This window comes from Platichthys flesus, chromosome 24, assembly GCF_949316205.1.
Source record: "Platichthys flesus chromosome 24, fPlaFle2.1, whole genome shotgun sequence".
Classification (NCBI taxonomy): domain Eukaryota; kingdom Metazoa; phylum Chordata; class Actinopteri; order Pleuronectiformes; family Pleuronectidae; genus Platichthys; species Platichthys flesus.
In genome coordinates, this window is record NC_084968.1 from 2,441,108 (window position 1) to 2,464,815 (window position 23,708).

Sequence of the window (23,708 nt, forward strand, 5' to 3'; positions counted from 1 at the left end):
ATAGCATCAAATAACTAATAAAAACCAAGTGTATGTGCAACATGAACACTTAAACATACATCATAGTAAAAGGAACTACCTTAAACGACAGAAACTATAAATGAGAAACATTAATCGTCCACTTTGGGCCGTTTGGTTTGTCCATGTCCCAATTGCTAACATGGAATTGGTGGGATTTATGACCTATACTGCTGCCAGCCACCAGGGGGTGATCAATATTTTTGGTCCAAGTAGGGAGCACACTTTCAGCAAAGAATGCACACTGCAGTCCTAGAATTATAAGAAAAGTACTGTGGATATCAGAGCGGATGTCGGCTATTAAAACTTCTGTTTGGATGACACCAGCTAGATTATTTAAAGGGTACTAATGCATAGTGGAGCTTTGAGACTGCATCAGGGTCAGTGTGGAAAGCAGTAAAACCCCCTTGCCTCCTCCACAGCTGGTGCCGGTGCTGTTTGTTAATGTTCCAGCTCGCAGACATTTCTGGACTCCCACAGTTCCTCGGGGAGATCTGTACATTCGCAGGGAGGAGCCGCTGTGTGTGGATGTGGTGCAGGTGGCTTGACAATGACTGAGGAGCTGGAGGCACTCTCATCCCACCCACCATCAATTACACCTTGTTTACTCCGGAGGGCGATCCGTTCCGAGGATGGGGCCTCCGTGTTTGGAAAGAGTCTAATGGGGCCGTGGGCCGTCGTGTAAACCCTGTGGCGAGAGGAAGAAACTCTGTGTCTTTATAAGAAAAACACAAGCCTGGAACGTTTACAAGGAAACACTTTTAAAAAGGTCGAAACTGGTGAACTTGGTCCAAGGCCCCACTTCACTTAGTGAAAGACGTGTAAGGATTTGCTCATCGTGATGACACAAAGGCTGCAGATGGACAGAAACCCACTAACACACAGAGAAATGGATTTATTAAACAGTAACATCCTCTATACAGTTTGTGTGTGTATACAATGTGCTCACATTGGTTTTGTGCGTCTGCAGGAATGTGTGTGTGTGTGTGTTTGCGTGTGAATAAGACATGAAAAGCAATTTGCTGAGCTCCAGCTGCTGCGTGCAGGGAGCCAAGGAACACGAGGCCCGGCTCCAGCCAGCGGAGCATCGCACGCCCCATCGCTACAGTCAGCGGCTCCAAGTGGGACAAACCCTTCACCTTCAGGACAGGAACGTGTGGCAAACACCTCATTACAATCACAGGGACGGCACTTCATCATATTCTGTGCGGTCGGCATGTGATCATTGACAGTGCGGACACGCCCCCTCCCGGCCTATGTGTGAGGACGTGTTTTGCACGTTCTAGTGCGAGTTGAGCCAAATGAGCACATGAGGCAGATGTCAGTCTGTGAAACTGCTGGAATATTAACAAAGGCCAATCTCAGCCCAGTTGCACCATTCTACTGTGGGAGGCGGAGGAGGACCAGTGGCCTCAAGCCTGAAACATGCTTCTGCGTTTTCACGGGCCCGTAAGCGCAAGAGCCCTTCCGGGTCCCTTACGTGCTTATGTATCCCTCCTTACGTGCAGACGGGTGTCGACCCCCTTTTCTAAAATTTACGGCAAAGCTCTGCAAGCTCACTCAGCCCGCAAGGCTGTGATTGGTCTGCTCTTCATCCCTTCTGGAGCTGCATTTCCGGTTTCATGTCCCATAATACCGGCAGAAATCACGGAAGATTTAGAAGAACGAATATGGACCAAATAGAAGAGCACTTGGCAGAAGATATCCGATAGTATGATCACTTGTATAACCTGTCACTGACTGGCGGATTTGTCCGCCAGAAAAAGGCTACGAGGAGCCGCAGTGGCTATGTAATTAAACAATCGACGAAGAAGAAAGAAGGCGTCTCTAAGGACGTCTTCGACAAAAAGCATTACTCCGCCTAGTGTTCTGGCGCGGAATTGCTTTGTAAGACGCGCAACGGTTGGGGAAGCATGAATGAAAACGAGTCTTGCGCCACAGCGGCGTGAAAAGACGCAGACGCAGTCGCAGAAACATGTTTCAGGCTTCAGGGAACATCCGATCATGTCAGAGCTTAACTATCAGACATGCTTGATATTTAAGATAATTCGCTGAGATGGAATACTGAGCATTCTCCACCTGAAGTTGAGTACTTGTAGCTGCGACTAAAAACAGCAATACATTCCCAACTCATCTCCAGCTTGCACTCTATTAATTAACTCATTAGACACAACTGCCAATCAGACAAATCATAGACCGCCCCAGGTCACGTGACCAGGAAACAACGCAGGAGCGAGCGGGCTGCAGCCAGAACACGCAGTTGTTCTCCCTGCAGCCCTAAGAGGCCGCCTCTGTGACCACACAACTCACCGATGATTGGCTGAAGGCTTCACTGATACGCATGATGTCTCTCCTGTGCGCTATCCGCTCTGTAATTTCATAATTGTGAGGTGGTAAACGCTGAGTCCTCTTTTTGTACCGGAAAATTTAGGAAAATGATCTACCTCTTATCTCATAATTTAGAAAGTACTTTTTATTTGTATTTCTTTCATGTTATTTCATGTCTGTCACATTTTGTATTTCCCAGGTGGTGATTCATAAAGGAGAAACAAGTGATCTCTGCTTATTTCTCCCCGAAGAGGACGTGATGAATTCCGTCTCCTGACAGTTACGCTAACACACTATCAGAATCAGACTTATTATGGGTTAGGGTTAGGGTTGGGGTTAGGGTTAGGGTTAGGGTTATATACATATGTATAGAACACATACAATATATACAGTAGGAGAGTTATGGGCACGTGCGGTTCTAAGGTGCAGAGATTGGTGATAGTACCAATAATATATAGTTATAAATTATGTGCGGGGGGGGGGGGGTCAGCAGTGTCAGTGTGATGCAGGGGGCTTGTTTGTGAGCCCCACCGCCATAGGGAAAAAACTGTTCAGGTGACGCGAGGTTTTAGTCCTAATGGCCCGGAAACTTTTTCCGTATGGGAGTCTCTGGAATAGGTGGTGGGAAGGATCAGCAATGATCTTGCCTGCTCTCCTACTGGTCCTGGAGTGGAACAGATCTATGAGAGCCGGCAGGTCACAGCCGATGACCTTCTCAGCTGACCGGATGATCCGCTGCAGTCTGCCTTTGTCCTTGGCAGTGGAGGCAGCAAACCAGACGGTGATTGATGAGGTGAGGATGGACTCAATGATGGTTTTTACTGTAAGAAAGTTCTCAGCCAACTCAGTTCTTCATTGTGTTCTTTGTGCGTGGGGGTTTCCAAAGCATTCATTTCATCTGCGTCTGGAAAAAAAAGGAAAGGCAGCGAGATCGCCCGTTGTTATCGTCTCACTGAAAATATGAGCAGTCGGCAGTTCAAGTCGTTCACCAACCCACCTACTGGCTCAGTGACACATACCTGAATCTTTCAGTGGATAACCCAGACACTAAATCTAATCAGCGCGATCGAGGAGGTGAATCAAACGTCTGCTTTGACCTGTGATATTTGCTTCACCTTTGCGCGTGTTACAGTTAAAAGTAAGGTCGGTGCCATTTGGATCGTCTGCCACATTCTTCTCTTCTCCTGTGCAGCGTTGAGGTTCAAAAAAAGAAACCTCACCGAATAATTTACAAGCAGAGAGTATATCACGTTCATGATGCCAGACAGATAGAGAGGCTTTTCTGTGAGCGGGCCCGATGCCAGCGCCCACAGTCTCTGTTGTGAAACACGACTGTGGCTGGCTGTGCTGAGGTCTGTCGATACAAAGCCGTGGACCTGCTGGTTCAGAGACGGCAGGGACTCGTCAAAGTGACACCGGAATTAGAGTCAGTGTCCTAACGCTCAGCCCTTCATCCCACAGCCGGCAGTCGAGAGTGACCACAAACCAACCGACAACTCTTCCAGGGGTTCGACGTTGCACGACCCTCTGCAAGTTGTGTTCGCCGCTGTGTGTTACCCGGCTTGTGTAATTCAAAACAGACTGAGTTAGATGTCACGCATCGGAAGAACACAAACTGTGAGGTTTTTCCCAGAGCACACAGGATGATGGGATTCAGATTGATTACATCGTTTATCTCTTTGAACAACCGAAGATCTCCACCCACATGCGGGAGATTGAAACCAGTTACTGAAACAATGTCATGTAAACTGTATTTGTGTTTTTTGGAAGTAGACAGCACCACCCCTGTTAATATAGAAGGGTGTTGGATGCTTTATAACCGTCATTGCATATAACTCAGCTCTGGGCCTCCTGGAGTCCCACATGGGGGGGCTTGGCCGTTTCCTCTATGTTGGTGTTCATGGGGCTTTTGGAGGGGGCCAGTGATGAATGGCAATGCGCCTGCGGTTAAGGAAAAAGAAACTGTCAAAGAGCGAGAGGACGGCTGTGAAAGATGTTCTGTATGATGACTTCACTGCAGTGGGGTTTTTACAGTCACCTCTTCCCTCAGCTGGTGGGGAGGCAGCGGGGTTTCCAGCTCTACACAGCACATGCAGGTGACGGATACACGGACAAATGGGGATTCATGTGTGAGTCCGAACTCAAATATTATTTCAAGTGTTTTTGAAACAGGATTTTTTCCCACTTTTGGTTAGTTTCATTTATCGGAAATTTAAAGTTATTATTAAGTTATTGAGCAAAATGCATTTCTCCATCCAAAACAGTTAATAAGGAGTGATGTGTGTCTTCGTTGTTTCAAATAGATGGTGGTCTAGTGGTAGAAACTTGGACTATGGGCAGAGAAGGTCTCTGGTTCGTCTCTGGTTCGACTCCGAGGAGAGACAACAAAAGACGAACCTTGATTGATCTGTCCAAAAATCCAAGAGTCTCCCACCCTTGTCTAGTGCCCCTGAGCAAGGCATCTTACTCCCCCAACATCTGCTCCCCGGGCGCTGTACATGGCTGCTCACTGCTCTGTGTGTCCTGCACCAGATGGGTTAAATGCAGAGGATAAATTTACCTACCATTGCCTGTGCATGTGTTTGGTATAAATAAACGAATCTTAATCTTAATCTAGAACTCAATCAAATATGTATGTATGACCTCCAATGTGATCAAGTTCGAGTAAAACTGTAAAATAAAAGTAAAATCAAAGATTTCATGTTGATATTTATGTTTAATTATTTTTTGATTTGTTGTCTAGTGAGCAAAATGTAAAAGTTTCTTTTTAAATATTAATCTTAATTTTAAATCCACATACAAGCCAGATAGATAGATAGATAGATAGACAGACAGACAGACAGACAGACAGACAGACAGACAGACAGACAGACAGACAGACAGACAGACAGACATAATAGATAGATAGATAGATAGATAGATAGATAGATAGATAGATAGATAGATAGATAGATAGATAGATAGAAAAAAAGATAGATAGATACAACTCTATACCTAATACAATGAACTCTAGTGTTAAAAAGTTTCACTTAAACATTACATTAGAAGCACAGATTGAAAACTATGTTGATACTCATATAAACTGGATGTATTTAATGACTTTGACGTATACTGCCCTCTATTGCCAAATACTTGTAAGCGCAGCTACATACGTCATCAACCATGCGCCGGAACACTGTACGCATGCGCGGCGGTGTCAGCTGACAGAATTCAAACTGGGCGGCGGGTAGCTGAAGGCGAGACTGAAAAAAACCCCAGCAGAGCTTCATTGTGCAGAGTTCGAGCAGAAACGTGAGGAAAGATGACGAGCACGTTGAAAGGCATCACTCTGAAGGGCAGCGCCGAGCTGGTGGCCGAGTTCTTCTGTGAGTACGCACGGGTTTGATTCATGGGATTAAAGCGACTGTTCGTGGTGTAACCGTGGACACGCAGCCAGTGGGGGCTAATGCTACATGTAGCTTCATGCGGAGCTCCAGCGCACACCCGAGGACAAAACACAGAACCTCCATCTTGTGCTACTCTCTGTATTTCCACACTCCTTATCTCCACATCTTGAATTGCACACTCTCTTTATTGCTGCTCACAACCAGCCACAGTCGGTTTGCGTTAGTTCACATTTAAACTGTCACCGTGGTGCGCACCGCCCACCGTGGAGCTCACTCGTGCAGAATGCAACACCTAGGAGAAAGAGCTGTGCATTAACGATTCACTGGCTCGTACAGAAAAATCCGAATGCGTCATCTGACATGTAGTTGAACAAAATAATAAATAAAGGATAGACTTCATTTGTATAGCACATTTCAAAACACAGCTATAAGGGGCTCGAGAGGACAAAACTACAAATCTGAAGGCAAACATGAGGAAACAACAAGGCCACCATCTCATCCAAGATGGCTTAAATAGATCATGTTCTATTTAAAGCTTGAAAAGATTAAATGTACACTTAGGGGATTTACAGATACAGGTTAAAGGGTATCGAAGCCTTTCTTGCATACTATGACAATTTAACCCAAACAACAGACTGGGAGGAGTCATAATTCCTTTAGTATAGCACAGAGCTGATGTGCTTAGTTTTATAAGGAGATTACATTTCATGTTTATTCATTGTTTTTCTTTTGTATGTTATTTTATCAATATTGTTTACAGACTTTAAAATACATGGGAAGGGAGTTATGTAGGATGTATTTCAAATGTTGACTCTGTGAAACAGAAGTTGAAAAAAACCCATAAGGAAACTATTTCAAAGTAATTTGACGATCACACTGCCAAAAAGCACAGATACATAAATAAAAGAAAAAGCTGCACATGAGAAACGACTAGAAACAAGATTAAATAAATCCTTGTCAAAATGATTAAAATCTAAAGAACGAGGAGAAAGCTCACCTGTAAAATGTGTCTTTAAGAGAGATTTAAAACGAGGACGATGAGTTTGACAGACAGATCTCAGGGTCAACTTTGGTCCTCAGCCGGGACTGTGGGATGGCGAGTAGGACCAAGAATGACAACCCCGGAATCTACTTCAGTGCAAGTTCTGAACCATCATTCAAAGTCAGCAGTAACATTTTCAAATTTACATGAAGCCAGTGAAGAGTTAAATAACTTAACAAGTTTTGGAATGAAGGACATTTTCCTCCCACAATTGCGCTATAACGTAACTGTCTCTGTTTATGTATTCCACATTTTGTCATGTTAAACCCCTGTTGATTCGTTTTTTTCCACCACAGCTTTCGGCATCAACAGCATCCTGTATCAGCGAGGCATCTATCCCGCCGAGACATTCACCAGGGTCACCCATTACGACATGAGCCTTCAGCTTACCACTGACCCCAAACTGAAGGACTACCTGACCAACGTGGTGTCCCAGCTCAAAGGTAACTTCAGATTCAGGGCTTTTCTTTTGGCTTCATTTTCAAAAGCCCCATTATTTTTATTATTATTATTATTATTTTTGTTTCTATTTTTCCCCAGAGGAATTCCATTGTAAGGGCCAAGATTAAAAACATGAGGGAAACTGAGTTCAGTCGCTTTGAGTTGAAGTTAATTATGTTATGGGGGATCTTATTATTATTAATATGAAAGAGAATAAGGAGTTATGCATAATTCCTTTAGTGAAATCAAATTTGTAGTTACCAAATAAAGTTGAAACTATGGCTTCATTTAACAATTTCTTTCTATGTCAGTTATCTAATTTTTTGAAATTAATCCCCTCTATAAAATGTCATAGTAGGGAAACAATTAATCAAGTATCGTCCTCAGGCTCTCAATGTGATCTAAGTAAACTTGGACAACGAATGTGAATATTTGACTGTTTTTATCTAGGACAGTTATTTGCCATTGAGAGTGTTTAGTGATCGTGTGTCCCTCTGTGTCGCAGACTGGCTGTTTGAGTGCACGGTGCAGAAGCTGGTGTTGGTGATCACGTGCCTAGAAACCAACGAGGTACTGGAGAGATGGCAGTTTGACATCGAGTGTGACAAGTCAGCCAAGGAGAGCAGGTCAGCTCCTCTACAGTGTCAGGCCCTGTCATTTAACCAACAGCCTCCTCTCAACGGATGGAACAGAATTTGATTCTTCTCTTGACTTTTTATGACAAATAATAATCATACATTTTTATGAATTTGTTACATTTAAAAGCCGAATTACTAAAAATTTCATAATGAACACAGCCTGACAGGCCTGTGTGTTCATGGTGGCCACAGTTTTTCAGATTATGTTTTGCAACCGAGCTCCTCTGTGTTTCCCAGTGCTCCCAGAGAGAAATCCATTAAGACAATTCATGACGAGATCCGCTCCATCATCAGACAAGTAACAGCAACCGTTTCTTTCTTGCCATTACTGGAGACGCCATGTGAGTAACCATGTGGTTATCTACCATTAATTGTTTTCTCCTTATTGATTCCTCCAGTTTTAGATTGTGGGCGTGTAAATATCGATGGACTAATCCTTGTCACCCTCTGGCCCTTGACCTCCTCTTCCAGGTTCCTTTGACCTCCTGGTCTACACGGACAAAGACCTGGTGGTGCCGGACATGTGGGAGGAGTCGGGGCCTCAAATAATCGAACAATCGGAGGAAGTGCGCTTGCGTTCCTTCACCACCTCCATCCACAAAGTGAACAGCATGGTGGCTTACAAGAGGAGCGAGGCTGTTTAAACGTCAGCCATGAAGCTGTGTGAAGCACCAACCAGTGTCCTTTATAGAAAACTGTAGATTATTTTTACATTGCCCTGTCCTATCTCACTGTTGTCTCCTGCCTCCTCTCTTGGGACTTCACCTCGTCTTCTTCTTGTCGGGAACGTGAAGAAGAGCTCCTCAGTCTATTCTGATGTAAATATTACCATAAAAGTGGTTTGTCTGATTTTTTCCAATGTTGTTTCCTCTTTCTCTCAACTTGTCAAGCTCTATTTTAGAAGCTAGTGGTTTGTATGTACAACTTTTATAACATGTAATAAAAAATCCATATGATTTGGGTCTATAGTCAAGGTTCTTCATGGTATAGCTTTAGACCACAAGGTGGCAGTGCAACACAATCTGGGTCTGGAGTTGTGTCTGTATAGCGTGCCAAGTTACACAACAACACAGAATAAGCATTATTCTTTAATGGGACAAACCATTGCCTCGGCTCACAGTGTTCAGTGGTGTCGACGGTTGCAGATGTGGAACACCTCCTTCATCACAGTACCATATCAGCATATTAGATTATCTCGCCTGCAGTAGACAACTCACAAGTCTTTGTCTTTCATTTAAAAAAAAAAAAAAACTTCCTCTCTGGTGTAATGCCCTCTGGTGTACATGCAACAAAAAAAGGAGGGAAGCAAACTTCTCTGAAACGAGCCAGAGACTGAAGCAGTGAGGAAATCTTAACGAGCGAGCTCAGGGGTCAGGTGACAGGCACATGTACTGCACTCCTGCAGACTAAGTACAAAAAAACCACAGATACAAACAAGCTTTCTGAGCATGTGCGTCTACAAAAGTGCTTTAGTGAAGACCAGGCTGTAGGGCCTGCTTTGTTGCTGTTAATAAAAATGCACATGGGTGGCACCTGTTGTGCGTACAGAGTGGCTGTTGAGACATTTCCTCCATTATTCTAAACCCCTATTCCCTTTCTATGCAGAACTAAAAAATGGTCATGAAAAAAAAATGTAACTAAGGATCTACGTTTCAATGCAGAAGGTGAAATCCTGTGTTTGAGTGGTTAAAGCGGCTGACACACTGTTATCCACTTGGAACATATCCAGCAGAAACCCTTTGCTGCTTATCACCGATTAGAATCACAGGGGGGGGGGCTGCTTGCACTATTGTCCTTCACCCCTAAATTATAAAAAATATTACAAATTGAAGTATTTGCTCAAAGCTCTTAACTGGCCCAACTTTGGCTTCTTTTGTTATTATTTGCCTTTATTATTATTAGGATGGAAATGGGTTTGCTGAAAAAAAGTTTGTTTTTATCTAGACCAAAAAGCTCGGAGTCCACGTGTGGACATTCAGGCAGCTGTTCCACCAAGGAGTGATTTTTTCTTTACTTCTACAAATACGGGTGAATTTGAAGGATTTGTTGAAACAAGTATTTCAAACAACAAAAGGCAAAAGATCTTAGAAAAATGCTCTGCTTTTGACACCAATTTTTCTATTCCATCCATCTGCGCCTTCAGATTAACTAATTGAATCAAATTAATTTAAAGATTAATAATGAAATAATGTCTTTCGTAAATTTATGTGAGTAGGGTTTTCTGCAAATAGGAATTACGACACCTCTGTGCTGTTCGTTGGTTTTAAAAAGGTTCACTCAACCCTGCTGGCTCAAATGCAAATGTCATTCTGTTATAAAATCAGGATGTAAAAAAACATCTTTTTTTTCTCAGGGAAAGGCATTAATGGAATCAGAGAGATGTGGACAAATAAAATATATATACTTTTTTTTAAATTGGTCCTATTTTTATCACAACAAGGCAGTGGAAGAATCTAGGCCAATTTCCATTTGAAAATGCGGGCCTAGTCTTTGGCTATTTTACATAAAAAAAATAAAAAAAAAAGGAAATCAAATAACACAATACAGTACATTTCATAATGTCATCTGCAAAGAGTTGTTCCTAAGAAAGATCGTTCGAAAAAAGCAGAGATGGGACTTTAAGTATGAAAACTACATTTCTTATATAAAGAATCATGTGCTCTTGACAAATGGATGACCTTACAATATAGAAACTCTAATAAATATATAAAACAAAAATAAATATGCAATAGTTAAGACAGTGAGTGAAAAAAAAAACGATACAAAAGACTCAAACCCTTGTAGTGCGTATGCTGTGATCAAAGACATATGGAACATATCAGTATATTGTGACTCTGTAAAGTATATGGTAAATATCTGTAGCCCACTGGAATGGTGCTGATCCCAGAGGATCCATGTCGCACCATCCAGCGCGCCGCTAAGGTTCACTACCCGTGAGAGATAGTGTGTGTGAGACTTCAAGATGAAAGCCACTCTGTGCAAAAATAAAAATGGCTATTGTAATAAATATAGCTTAGTGCTGACTGTTATTGTCTCTGGTGAGTGAATAGTGACAACAAGAAGGGAGGTCTCACAAAGCTTGAGGAAATGGAGCATCTCAGGAGTTTGACGGCTGCAATAAGCTGAATGAAGAATTTGTAAGATGTATTGAACAAGGGGTATTACATTATTTTCATAGGTCGGACCATTTCTTATATGCACTCAGTAAAGTTGAGATCTGGGAAGAAAACATGGGCCATCTGCAGTCAGGCTCTATGGACAACAATGTCTCCTTGTGTAGCAATACAGTAATTGATGTCTAAATACTCGCAAAAATGTGGGAATATTACCAAAATGTGCTCACACACAGATTTGAATCTGCCTATGGGTCGGCAGTCATAAAGTAATCAATAATGTTGAGCTAATTGAGCTAGCCTCACTTTTACCACAGGGGTCAATGTTGAAAGACAGTAAATAACACAAAGGGTGTAATATTTACAAGATGCGTGTGCTACCTTTATATATGTTCTATGAAAATATTTTTGATGATTATAATCATAGTGTTTTCGGACAAAATGCTTAGGAAATATCTCCTAGCTGTGAAATTGTGCTGGCCAATGTAAAAAGAAGTATATTCATGTTTATGAGCCAAACCTCTTGATCAGAAGATTTGCGTGATGCTGTGTCGGGAATGGAGGACAAACACGTTGTCGGCGTGTGTACACAGGGAGTTGTGCGATTCAACTTCTATACAGAGGGAACGAAAACAGAGTCTCGGAGAATTGAGGAACTGTATCTCTACCAGGTAAGTTCTGAATGTATATTGATTCTGTATTTCCCTAATGAACCACGTTAGCACCAGTGCCAGCTGCCTCCCCCAGTTAGTATGTTGTATTCCCAGATCCGAGTGACAGACTTGGTGAGTGAAACCTCATTATTGCAAAATGGAAGGATGGACATACCTATGAAAATAACTAAGTAAACAGAACACGTGAAAGTCTATCAAACCTGTCAACACAACCTGGGACTTGAAGCTGCTCCAAGATTTTGAAAGTTGAATGCAGGAGTATTCGCCCTTTTTCTTTCACCACAACATAATCTAAAAAATGTAATGTCACTTTCCATTCACGAAGGATACGTGACCTTTCATGTGTATGTATGTATATCATGCTAATTTCATGAAACTTTGTGAGACCAGGTTGAACAGGGAAAGCCCTGGAAATAAGTGTAGGTTGAAAAGCCGAATTGGCTTCGGGATCACACCAAGCCATTGACCGGTTCCTTCTCCCGCTCCTCAGACAAACGCTTCCAATGCTGCCGGTTCTTCTGGCATCCTTCCAACAAGGGGGAGCAACACTCGGACATGCCAGCCAAAGTCTGTGACAGTGACAAATACAATTAATCAGGGTTGTTTTTGAATACAATTTCAAATTCATTTAACTTCTTGATTCACATTTCTTCCCAATGAAAGACCTACTGACGGTGTATTTCTAACTAGAGAATAGTAAAAAGGTGCTTTTCCAATTACCTCATATAGTTGAATGCAAATGGCATCAATGAAGGACACTTGCATGCTGGGTATCTTATCTCTTTTCTCACGATTCATCAGGTCCTAAAGTGAATTGGGGGGAAACCAAACACATGAAGGGTTAAAGACAAGAGGACTCAAAACACATCCCTGAGGAACACCACAGCATCTGGTGTACTGTTTAGAACCGAGTTCGTCCCATATCACACAAAATACAGTATCTCCTGGAGTGACAATACTTACAATCGGTTCAATGTTTAGCTCGTGCCTCTCCTTGTCCCCCTGTTCAAAGAACTCAGTGGCCACCAGCTCTGCAATCTGCATTACAGGGAAGAGAAAGACACGTTATATAAATAATCCATAACCTAAAACAGACGTGTTCTTTCAGGCGGGGGAAAAAAGAACATGACAAAAAGCTAAATACATGAATATACTTGTATAAAGAAATCTCTTTTAGTTCCAATCACATTCTAGTACAAGAAATTGGCAAGGATGTCTTAACTATTGATGTTAAACTATTGAGGTTGAACACAAAGTCCATCCAGGCTTTACTTTTCAAACCGAGCTTTCAGTTTTCTGTGTCACCGTCTGGATCAAAATCTCAGTTTGACTTGGACGCAAGTCCACGACATATGAGCTTTGCAAATCAAAGCCCTGCTCTGTTGTCGAACTTAACCTCAGAAACTCTGGCATATTTGTGGCAGTTTAAATTTCAGTGGATGTACTTTAATAAACTCCTTTAGCTTGGGAATACAGTTGGGACCTCATGCCATGGAGACAACACAAATCGCCTGGCGCTGCCAGAATCAACAGTTTCAACCTTAAATATTCTGAAATGTCCGGAAAAGACTCACAATATACTGTATTTTTAAAAGGCAGGTAAGACTCGCAACAGATTGAGTAAACGAGCAAAAACAACAGGATGTGGGAAACAGCGAGAAAGGAGGAATGTAATTGAAGGTACAAGTCAGTACATTGAGCGTGAAGAACAAACCAAAGAGAAAGCGGCAGAGGTCTGGCAGTGGTAGCCCCACTAAGTTAATACTCTCCGTGTGTTTGCAGAGAGGTAAATGAGGTCTGACTGCAGCCTCAGGCTCCATTCAGTATCACTTTGTGTGTACGTGTTTGTTGAGGCAACGTGCAGCTCATTGATTGAGACTGCAATCAAGGCTCAGCACTAAGGACGTGCAGGGGGGGAGAGCTTATTATAGCTGACTAAACCCATCACGAAGCAAATGTTAACAGGCGAGAATAAGGAACTTTGTCTTTATTTACTTAACCTTGTGTCATTCAAAATACCAACGTTTGTATGTGCACGTAGCGGAGTAAGTTAGCTCCGTGTGGAAATAACTTGGCCAGATATTGTTTTTTGAGACTTCCAAGAACAGCCCGACAGACCAACGGGATTCCTGAATGTTTGTCTGTTGATCTTGGAGGGAGCCTGCGCAAATGCTCACGATCCGTATGGTCAAGCACTGTTTGGCTCAGTGGTCATCGAAAGGAGTCTAAATCGAGAAGTCGAGAAAATAATCTCGAGAGAATAGTCCGGTGTTCCAATTCTCTTGAGATCTATAAATTAGGATATATTTGCAGGAGGGATGATGCTTGTTGTCAGATCTACCACAGCTACTTGGTGGGTAAAAAGTTAGACTCTAACTAATTAACTATGAACTGAGACTTTAGGTTTTGGTGTGATATCTAAACATGGAATCAACATTTCCATACTTTCAGGCATTTTAAAAGAAAAGGACATATAATATAAAATATACAAGTAAAATATAAAAGATATAAAGACATAAAGCCAATTAATAACATGATATATGAAAGGGATTATAATTTGGTGACATTGGACAAGATTGAATCTGAGAATCCGATGACTATCTAGTAAGAATAGGAAAACTGGGACAAAGTTTTAACTTTAAATGTTAGCACTTCAATGTAGAACACATTTCTTATTAAATGTTGTCATTCATCGACTGTCCTCATTAAAAACAAACCCATGGCAGTTGCCACCTCATTCTAATTCCTGAGAAGCAGAGAAAACTCCAGAAAGTGAAGGAGTTGTGAGTGCACCTGGATCCTTTCACCGAGCCGTCTTATTTCAAGACCCAGTCAAATCCTATTCTAACTCGAAGTCAAACGTTCAAAAGTTTAGAAAACCTTAGAAACAAGCACAAGTTCCATGGGATTTATTAAAACAAGACCCAATCTCAAGGCACACTAAAAAAAATGCTAGGTTGAGGCACATCATGAAAAAATATCTCCTGATCTCCAGCTTCTAAAGCTTGATATCCCCCCAATCTATCCATCTAAGGAAAGTACATTGCTGCAACCTTTTCTTGGATTTGGGAAAATGAGACGCACGATTTGTTAAAACCCTACAATGAACTTTTAAATTCCATTGATTTTGGTGCCTCTGTGGACAAAACAATGGTGTTTCCATCGTCTTTTGTCGTACAAACCTAAATGTGGCCAGCATGTGTTTTAGTGGGAGTGGAAAAAAAGACAGAAAGCTGTTTGCAGGATGCCTTGCAATGAGGTCATGTATCTTTTTGTTGCTGTATGATTGGTAAGTGTAATATGTAAGTGTATTGGTAATATCGTAAATCGCCGGCAGTCCGACCCGACCGCAGACATCGAAAATAGATTTTAGAAAAAGCCAGTTTTCTAGCCAATTGTCTCCTTTGCTGTTGTAGGTCACAAAGACGCAGCTAAAAATAAAATGAGACTCAAAACAGTAAAAAAAAATCCTTATAGTACGTTCAGTGAGATCCAGATGAGATGCTAATGTGAGTGTGTTTAAGTGAGGATCCATTTTGCATGTGAGTGCACGTTTACAGCTGCGAATGCTTTAAAGAAATGTCATCTGAGGACGGCTCTCATAAATGAGCGCTCACTTGCTAATGAACCCAACCGCACGCACACAAACATGTACAGCTGAAGCACTCTCCCCGGTGCACGTGGCTCATAACAAGGTGCAGACTAACGAAGGACACCAGGGAGATGAGGCCATGGGGACACAGCTCCATGACGGGCGAGGAGAACAATGAGTGTGTGAGCAAGCAGAGAGAGGTAGTAAACCTGAATAGCACTGAGTAGAGTCCACACCTCTACCAAGGATCAACAGTCCCCTGAGGAAACCACAGTCACTAGCTACAGATTATTTAGACTATTTAGCACCAAATTGCACACACCCAACTATTTTTCATAAAGATCCAAAAGTTATTCCCTGAGAAATCAAGGTAACTGTTGAAAAACGCCGTAATTCAGAATAAAGAAGAAAGTGAAAAAAAATCCCTTGTGCTTGAATAAGTTTAACATCGCATATAACATTTTTATGATGTATTTATAAATTATCACTCAAATTGACAACAACACTCAGGCATATAGATTGAACTGTTCTGTCCGCGGTCTTCAGGCGACACATTTTACACAACAACCGCACGCTGGATAAGTTAACAGCTCATATCCTGGGACATTATATCACACAGGTAGCGCACGCACGCACACACACAAACACACACACACGCACACACCCACACACACCCACACACACACAGTCTGTAAAGATATCTGGTTGTCTTTACCCTCTTCTGCACCGGCCAGGGCTTGGTGATGGCCGAGATGTCACATGCAGTCATCAGCATTGACCTGAAGGGGGCGACACAATGACACCTGCTGATCTTCACACACCCACAACAAGGAGAAGAAGTTAACTTGGACTTTCTCGCTACGTTTGGCAGCTATTAAAAATCCCCAGCCGAGAACTTTTCAGTTTACATGGGTGAATTGAGTCCAGCACCTAAAGGCTATTCAACAACCCTCATAAAAAATATTTAGAAAGATGCGGCAGATTTATAGCTTAAAACAATATTTACATGCTGATTGTTATGTCACTAATATTCCAAAATTAGCCTCCGACGCATCTACCAACATCTAGCCACTTTTGGAGCAGGGTTTATCTACTCTCCGTAAATATTTAGCAACACTATCTTCTTGTTGGAACTTTTTGTTGGAGAACAGCCAAGTGCTGCTTCTCAACGTACAGCTCCCACAGCTTATTTGGAGCTCAGCTTGTGAACTCCAGGGGAGGCCACGCTGCGGATTAGCAGCACACCAGGAAGTTAATGTTTTATTCGCTCGCACATTTGCATGTCTGTGACCTGGTCCTCATACTCACCTCAGTAAATCTCTGTGATGTTCGTCCTCCCAAACAAACTGGCTGTTCTTGGTGAGCTCAAAGAACTCCCCTCGCCTCCTGACAACACACATATATACACACATATGAGACCCGACGTAAACCCTGAAATTTGAAAAAATAATCAAATAGCCTGCAGAATTTATTAATTAAATTAAGTGTGATTGAAGAAAATGTAATTTTTATTAAAGCCAACATTTAAAGTCTGAGGTAGGCAAGTGCTCACTTAAAGTCTTGTAGATTTTGAAGTTAATGACAACATTGCAGTGTATGTCCTGTTTAATTTCTCCCTTTCTTACTCCAAAATACAACCAATAAAATATCCACAAAATGTTACCTGAATATACCACATTATTCAGTTTTTCCAGAATAAAAAACACAATTGAAATCAGTCCAAGGGACAACAATGAATTTCAACGCCCTGTAATGACAAGATGAGTCTGCTTTGCTTTACTTTTTCTGAACTACCCCCATTTGGAAAAACGAGTCGATAACCTCCCTAATCTTCCCCTACGCTGCCTAAATTTTCCTCTTCAACCCCCCCCTCTCCATCCCTCTCCAGTCAGATTTCCATCTGGCCTTGACATTTGGTACCTACTTCATGTACAGAGCCAGGTCAGTGGCCAGAATAGCCCTCTCGATCATCTTCAGAGTGGCCTTGTACTCGTCCAGGGAGAGACCGCTTAGGATCTGGTTTCCCTGGAGAGACAGAGAGAAAGAGAGAAAGAAGCAGAGAAAAATCGGTTAGCTCGGAAACGGCTCTGCATGTTGTTCAATGATTTACACTCATATGCAGAGTACACACAGGAAAGTTCCCCAGTGTTTGTATTGGAAAGTATGGAGAGTGAGATAGCCACCCTCTGAGGAGTCAATGCTGAAATCAATCTAACAACCGAATCCAGTCCATGTGTCTCGAGTGGTCATATGCATGCGTGTTGACACATCATTTCACACTCCGTCCATTTCAAGTGCTTTTCAGAGTGTGCGGTTATCATTCTGCCTGCGACAAGGTGTGCAACAACGTGTGTGTGTGTGTGTGTCTGTGTCTGTGTGTTAACCGTGTCCAGCACCAGTGAGGGTAAGTGGGTAAGTGGAGTCGGGAGTGTGAGTAGTTGGTTTTGAGGCCATAAAGATCAGAGCAGGCTGTAAGTTACTGTAATTTTATTGGGTGACCAGAGTGTTCCACGGTCGGCTCAGAGCTGGAAAATGAGCAGAAGGGGCATAATAAATCTGCAGCAACATTAGGGCCCTGTCAACAGCCAATATCACGCTATTGCTTTCCTGCGTAGAGAGCGCAGACTACCTGAGGTTGAACCGATTTGAACTGTGACCCACTTTGAAGATGTCGTTTCCTGCCAGATTAGTTTTATGTGACACACAAGTCGCAGATAACGTTGTTATATCAAAGACTAAGTTAAGATAAACAACACGTCTCCGCTTCTTCCTATAAAACTAAAATCCCACTTCGCACTGGCAACGTCATTTGAAGCCAGAGTCTTGTGCTCCTGGAGTGGAACCACAGAATCGATCGTCACGTAGATTCAACCAATCGCTACTCACTGTCAGCTGTCAATCCCCACACTTGAACATACATCAGTGTGATAAACACTACCTATAATGACTAGAACCATTTTTTGACAAATGTATCTTATGTGCAATTTAACTTTTTAGTTCAGCTAGCATGGATGGGGCGGGGTTTATGACCTATCCCGCACCCAGCCACCAGGGGACGATCTAGAGGTTTTGTCTTCACTTTTGGGAGCAAACTTACTTGTCATCCATCTTTATACACAGTCTATGGTATGAACTGACCCTTTTAGCTTTTTGTTCAAAAGCTTTCAACCTCTTTGTTCCTAATTTGGTCATTAATTCGAATGATATTAACATTACGACGTGTAGTTTAAGTCACTGTGTTACTTTTGTGGAAATGTCATTTTAAATCTCTTTGTAAAAAGAACTTTATGAGGTGCTTTATATAGTTGTGCCTAGATCTCCACTTAGTAGAGACTGAAGTTAACACAAACAAAAAACATTTGGTTCCACAGACAGCTGGGTTCGGTTCCTGGCAGACGGGCCTTGCAGCTTGGCCAGGCTGTGCGAGCCACACTGTTGGCAGGTGGGAAGCCAGTGAGGGATGTAATTTGGAGACTTGATGACTTGGCACTGACAGGTTCCCGATGCGTAAAAGGCTTCAGTGAGGATAAACATAATACTTATTGAATTACACAGAAAAGTTATTGCTTTAAATGCTCAACATTTTGATTGCATTGGAGGAAGGCTATTAGATTACCAGTTTTGATTACTTTCCACATTAGATTATGGGCAGTTATTCAATTATCAGTTTCTACAGTGGTATTTTGGAATCGGCAATGGATCGACTTCCGCATCAGAGAAAGCATGACGGGCCTTAAACTCAAATCTTTACCATTAGGCCAGAACATGGACCTGTAATAACTTCTGTTGTAGGATGGTTGCAGATCTGAGACCTAGTGTATTGTGTCTCTCCTGAGGCTGGCTGGGGGTCAGTTAAGACACCATGAGGAGAGGGAGATGGAGCCACTTGAACGCGTCTGCCAGGAGCTCAGCTGCTACTCACTGAATCCGCTGCAGCTGTGAAAGCGCAACTCATGTCCTGTGTTGCATAACTGTGATGAGGATCCACTCTGCATGTGAGGAGGTAATCAGCCGGATGTTTTTGGGGGTTTGTAGCTTCTGTCTTTCTGCCACTACGTTCAAATCCACAATGATGGTGCCAACTCCTCCTTTGTGTGCGACTTTCTTGGAGGGCAGCTGGCCAGTCAGGGCAGAAGCATTACATGAGCATGTGCAGCAACTCTGATCATATTTGTGTTTATCAGATCGCTTTGCGGGAAACAGCTGCCTGTGGGGTGAACGAGTGCATCTCAGGCCGTTACCGTAAATGGGCTATAAAGCCAAAACAATGCACAAGAGGAGCGCTCAGCAGGGCTGCAGAGTCGGGTAATCATTTTCTATGATACAGTGACACTTCACCTTTTACATTACAGAGTCACCTGGTTCAGTGTGGACATTAAAAAAACGGTCTAAATCAATATTCTTGTTAAAAATGTATCCAAAGTAAAAGTAATCCCCTTCAGCAAAGCATGAGGAGCAATGCACAGATAAACTCACTGAACTCGGACAGATGCATTCAGCAGCTGAAGGGTCAGATATATTTCCAAGGAGTTGGAGGAGACCAAACAGGAGATAAAAGGAGAGTAGAGGGTTGTTTCACCGCCTTGTAGTTAAAGGCTGAGTGCGTAGAATTTAGTGCTTGAGTTGCATGTTGCAGCTGTATAACCCTCACCTCAACCTCCCCTTCCAAACATGCCATATAACCTGTGGAAACCTTCAGTTGTCATAAAAACTCAAAAGGAGTTTTAGTTTGTCCAGTCTGGGCTACTGTAAAAAACATGGCGGCCTCCGTAGAGAGGACCTGCTCCCGATGTAAATATAGAGTTAAATATAAAAGGCCCATTCTATTCTATTCTATAGCCAATAGATCCCTTTCACCTAAATCTTACACTGAACCTTTAAAGGCTGTGTGTTAGCAAGACTGTAGCGATATGACAAATATAATGATACAGGGATTACAAGCAATACATTGTGATATACTCTGATAATCAAATGTTTTCATCTAATGTTAGGTAAAATGTCATTGCATTCAGAAAACAGCACCATGTGTATTAAAATACTTTAAGAAGGAGAGTTAAATGGCTTATGATGGATAACAACACCGCTATTGAAGCTTTGAACACAGCACAAAGTGAACCATAAATCCTTAAATGAAAGCAAATCAATATAGTGATTTGTACATCACAACACATATATTGGGATACTCAAAAATAAATCTAAACTGCTTTAGAGCAGTTTTAAGGAGTACATATATATATATATATCTCAGGTGTAGAGGAACAACAATGAAATGCATTTCTGTTCATATCACAGCCATCATTTAGCACCTCATGAAATATGCTGCTTGTTAGACAAAGTGAGAAACCATCTAGTTCTGATTTCGTCTGATTGGAGCATTGAGAAGAATGATGAGTGGACTGAAAGGCTTCCTGCACCAGTGAGAGTGTGGTAGTGGGTGCACCTACTGGGCTGTTGAGGATCATGAGGCACTGGTCGAAGTGGTGGTGCTCCATGGTGGAGTGGCAGTAGAGCTGGGCCAGTGGGTGGTCGCTCCTGGACGCCAAACACACAGACACACACACAGTAAGTAAGAAACCCACAGAGTGGTTACTCTCGCCTCCCCCACACGCATATCCATGTACTTGTGACTTATATTTGACTCAAGCTGCACCTCTGTATGTAGGAGTTGTTGACTCCTCTGTGGTCCAGGTCGTGGCTGAGAGTCGCAATCATCAGAGCCAAGACCTCCAGATCACTCAGCTTATTCTGCCAGGAGGTGGATGAAGAGAGGGGAGGAAGACAGGAAGTAAAGAACAGAGGTAAAAAAAAGAAAAATACACACTTGAGCTACATCTTCATAACAGGTTTTATATCAGACACTGAAACATTTAATCACCCAATACAGGTCTTGTATAATTTAGCTAATTCGCTATTAATCATGTACAACATATTCCAAAACACACCATCAAATGGCATTATTCGTTTATGCTCGTTGTTTCATGATAGTGCAATAGACTGTATATAAAGATGGACCTCCTCCCCCTATGTAGAGATTAAGCCACAATATCGCTGCCATATTGCACATTTGGAGCCAGAGTCTGTGCAGCAGCATTCGGGGGATGGAGCCGCAATATCAAGGTCCCACTTGTACACGTGGTCCGCAAATTGTGACTCAGTTTCAGCTGTCAATCATCAGGTTTCATCCCATTGTTATAGAATCAAATAGCCGACCGATAATATTGAAAAATTTGGCACTTGAATTTACATCAGTGTGATAAGGACTACCTTAAATGGCTTACTCCAGCCAGACTCCCTTTTTGGGAACTATCATGTTGTCCATTTTTATATACGGTCAAGGGGTCGTGAAAATGTAAGCAGCATAAAGATAATAATGGAACAAATTGCCTGTCTGTCAGGACTCGACCCATTCGATTATCTTCTCGATTAAAAGAGAAGTTAGTTAATCAGCTCAGCCTAAACCTGGAGTGGCTGCACTGACCTGTAGGCGTCCTGACTTGAGGAGGGCGAACATGCACTGGGCCGTGTTGAAGGCGTGCCTCCAGTTGTGATAGGCCACATTCTTCCTGTAGTTCTTCTTCACACTCAGAACCCACTGGCATATACTCTGCAGAGGAGACAACGTGCACAGAGACCTATTTAACCCTTGAAAGCCATCTCCCTGACCCATTTCTCACTCAGTCTGTAGTGGATGTAAGCAAAGGTGTTAACAAACAGTAGTTATGCATCGAGTAGAGAGAGTAAAATTGTCATTCTTTTGCACAATTATAAGACCCATATTCATTCTCATCTTCACCAACTGCTGAAGAACTTAGCTGCCAACTACTCCACCATGTTCGCCAGCTGGTCTCCGACCGTGTGTGTTTACTTTTGGAAATAAATACGACCTCAGATTGTGTTTATACACCGAATACGAAACTGTCATCCATCATTAGAACAGGTTTCCCGATTTGTTGTGTCTTTCGCATCTGTCTAAGATATTCCAGAGAACTGTTTGAGCTGAATTGGATCACAGGTGTAAATCCAGAACAATGAGCTGACAGAGGCTAAAAAGCTTCGGTGATTTGAGTTAGGATTTTTTGATGTCACTATACATTGAACTTGCACATTACACACAACGTGCAGTTAATTGATTTACCACAAACAAGCTAAATATACAGTGAACGCGGAAGGTCTGGAGCTCAAGCATAGTTAAACCATTCCCTTACATCTCTGTAACTATTGATACATGCTGCCTAAAGACAAATGAAAGTCATAAATAAGACGTAATTATTGATTGCTATTAAGCGGAGTGACATGTACCACGAGGAAAGGAAAAAGGAAACGTGATGAGCAAAGAGTCCAGAAGTTTGTCCTATCTGAAAGTGAAGAGCACACTCTCAGCAAATCAACGCTCTTTGCTTGGTTGGTCTGTGCTGCTACACTACATGTTCACCTTGAGTAAAGCTCCATCCTTCAGCTAATCAGGCAAGCAATTCATTTCAGTTAATCTTCTCCACAGGGATGATTACACACTGACCTAAGATCATAATTTGGCGATACAACAATGAAGAGGTGATGAAATAATTGGGATGGGATGCTCCAGGGTGGTCGGTGTGTCAGTTCCCAGTGTGAACGTCAAACTGACAGGCTGCGCTGCTGGTGGGAACCTAATCACCTCCAATCAAAGCCTCTCTTTATGAGGCCTCTCTCCCCGCGGGCACTCCGGAGGTCAGCCGCCAACATACAAGGACCTCTTCACATGGAGAGGGCGCCGCGGATGTGAGTCAAAAGCCACCAGCAAATTGGGTGGTGTGGGCGCCGAGCGGGACTCCGATGAGCAGAGCGGTGGGTCTGACAGACAGTGGAAATCGAGGGAAGGATTTGTGTGTGTGTGTGTGTGTGTGTGTGTGTGTGTTTGGTGTGTGTGTGGTCTCCGGTGCTCTCTCTTTAGGATGCAGGCAAAGACACTAATGTTAACACAGTTGTAAATGAAGTCACATTCACACTCACTTACAGTTGCCTTGTAATGGTCTAATGCTGCTGACAATGCGGAGCAGATTGTTTTCTGGCATCAATACGATGAGAATCTGCTCTTGCCTTTTTCCATGACGTACTAAGAACCACAACAACTTCATGTCAGTGTTCTCGTCTGTTGTTACTTTTGTGGTTGTGATGTTGCCTTATATATACCGTAATAACAAAGCCTTGAGGACTGTGGTATAATGTTATGCAGGTTTGGTAACGAGAAATAACCTGTGCTCATCTTTCATTTTCATATTTTCATATTTAATGACCATGATGCTTATGGGTATGGGAAATTGGCAGCGTATGCAATTCAGCTTTTATACTTGTTTTTGTTAACATATGAAGTCATGAATCAATATATGGTTCAAAGAAATCATTTTTCCACCACCACCTATAACAGTAATTAATATTAACAAATATTTAATTTAAGTCTCTGCGGTGGAAACGTAGCTAAGGATTGTTTTTCACTGGA

The 23,708-nt window shown here is 42.4% G+C and overlaps 2 protein-coding genes across 3 annotated transcripts in view; one reads left to right on the forward strand and one right to left on the reverse strand.

Annotated features, from left to right (window-relative positions):
* Positions 1-5,543: 5,543 nt before the first annotated feature.
* Positions 5,544-8,809, forward strand: mad2l1 (MAD2 mitotic arrest deficient-like 1 (yeast)). The gene is made up of 5 exons (XM_062383456.1): positions 5,544-5,711; positions 7,071-7,217; positions 7,721-7,841; positions 8,091-8,194; positions 8,325-8,809. Exons 1-5 carry the CDS (start codon positions 5,648-5,650, stop codon positions 8,495-8,497), a joined length of 609 nt encoding a protein of 202 aa, XP_062239440.1. The 5' UTR covers positions 5,544-5,647; the 3' UTR covers positions 8,498-8,809.
* Positions 8,810-8,928: 119 nt separating this feature from the next.
* The window catches only part of pde5ab (phosphodiesterase 5A, cGMP-specific, b), a 58,511-nt gene continuing 43,731 nt past the window's right edge, over positions 8,929-23,708 (reverse strand). For both annotated transcript variants that reach the window (XM_062384083.1, XM_062384082.1), the window contains exons 14-22: positions 21,711-21,836; positions 20,883-20,977; positions 20,677-20,764; positions 17,157-17,257; positions 16,541-16,618; positions 15,948-16,011; positions 12,604-12,678; positions 12,361-12,444; positions 8,929-12,209 (exon numbers count right to left, since the gene is read on the reverse strand). In XM_062384083.1, the coding sequence (XP_062240067.1) occupies positions 12,090-12,209; positions 12,361-12,444; positions 12,604-12,678; positions 15,948-16,011; positions 16,541-16,618; positions 17,157-17,257; positions 20,677-20,764; positions 20,883-20,977; positions 21,711-21,836 (831 nt within the window). In that variant the 3' untranslated portion in view covers positions 8,929-12,089. The remainder of the gene's footprint in view (positions 12,210-12,360; positions 12,445-12,603; positions 12,679-15,947; positions 16,012-16,540; positions 16,619-17,156; positions 17,258-20,676; positions 20,765-20,882; positions 20,978-21,710; positions 21,837-23,708) is intronic.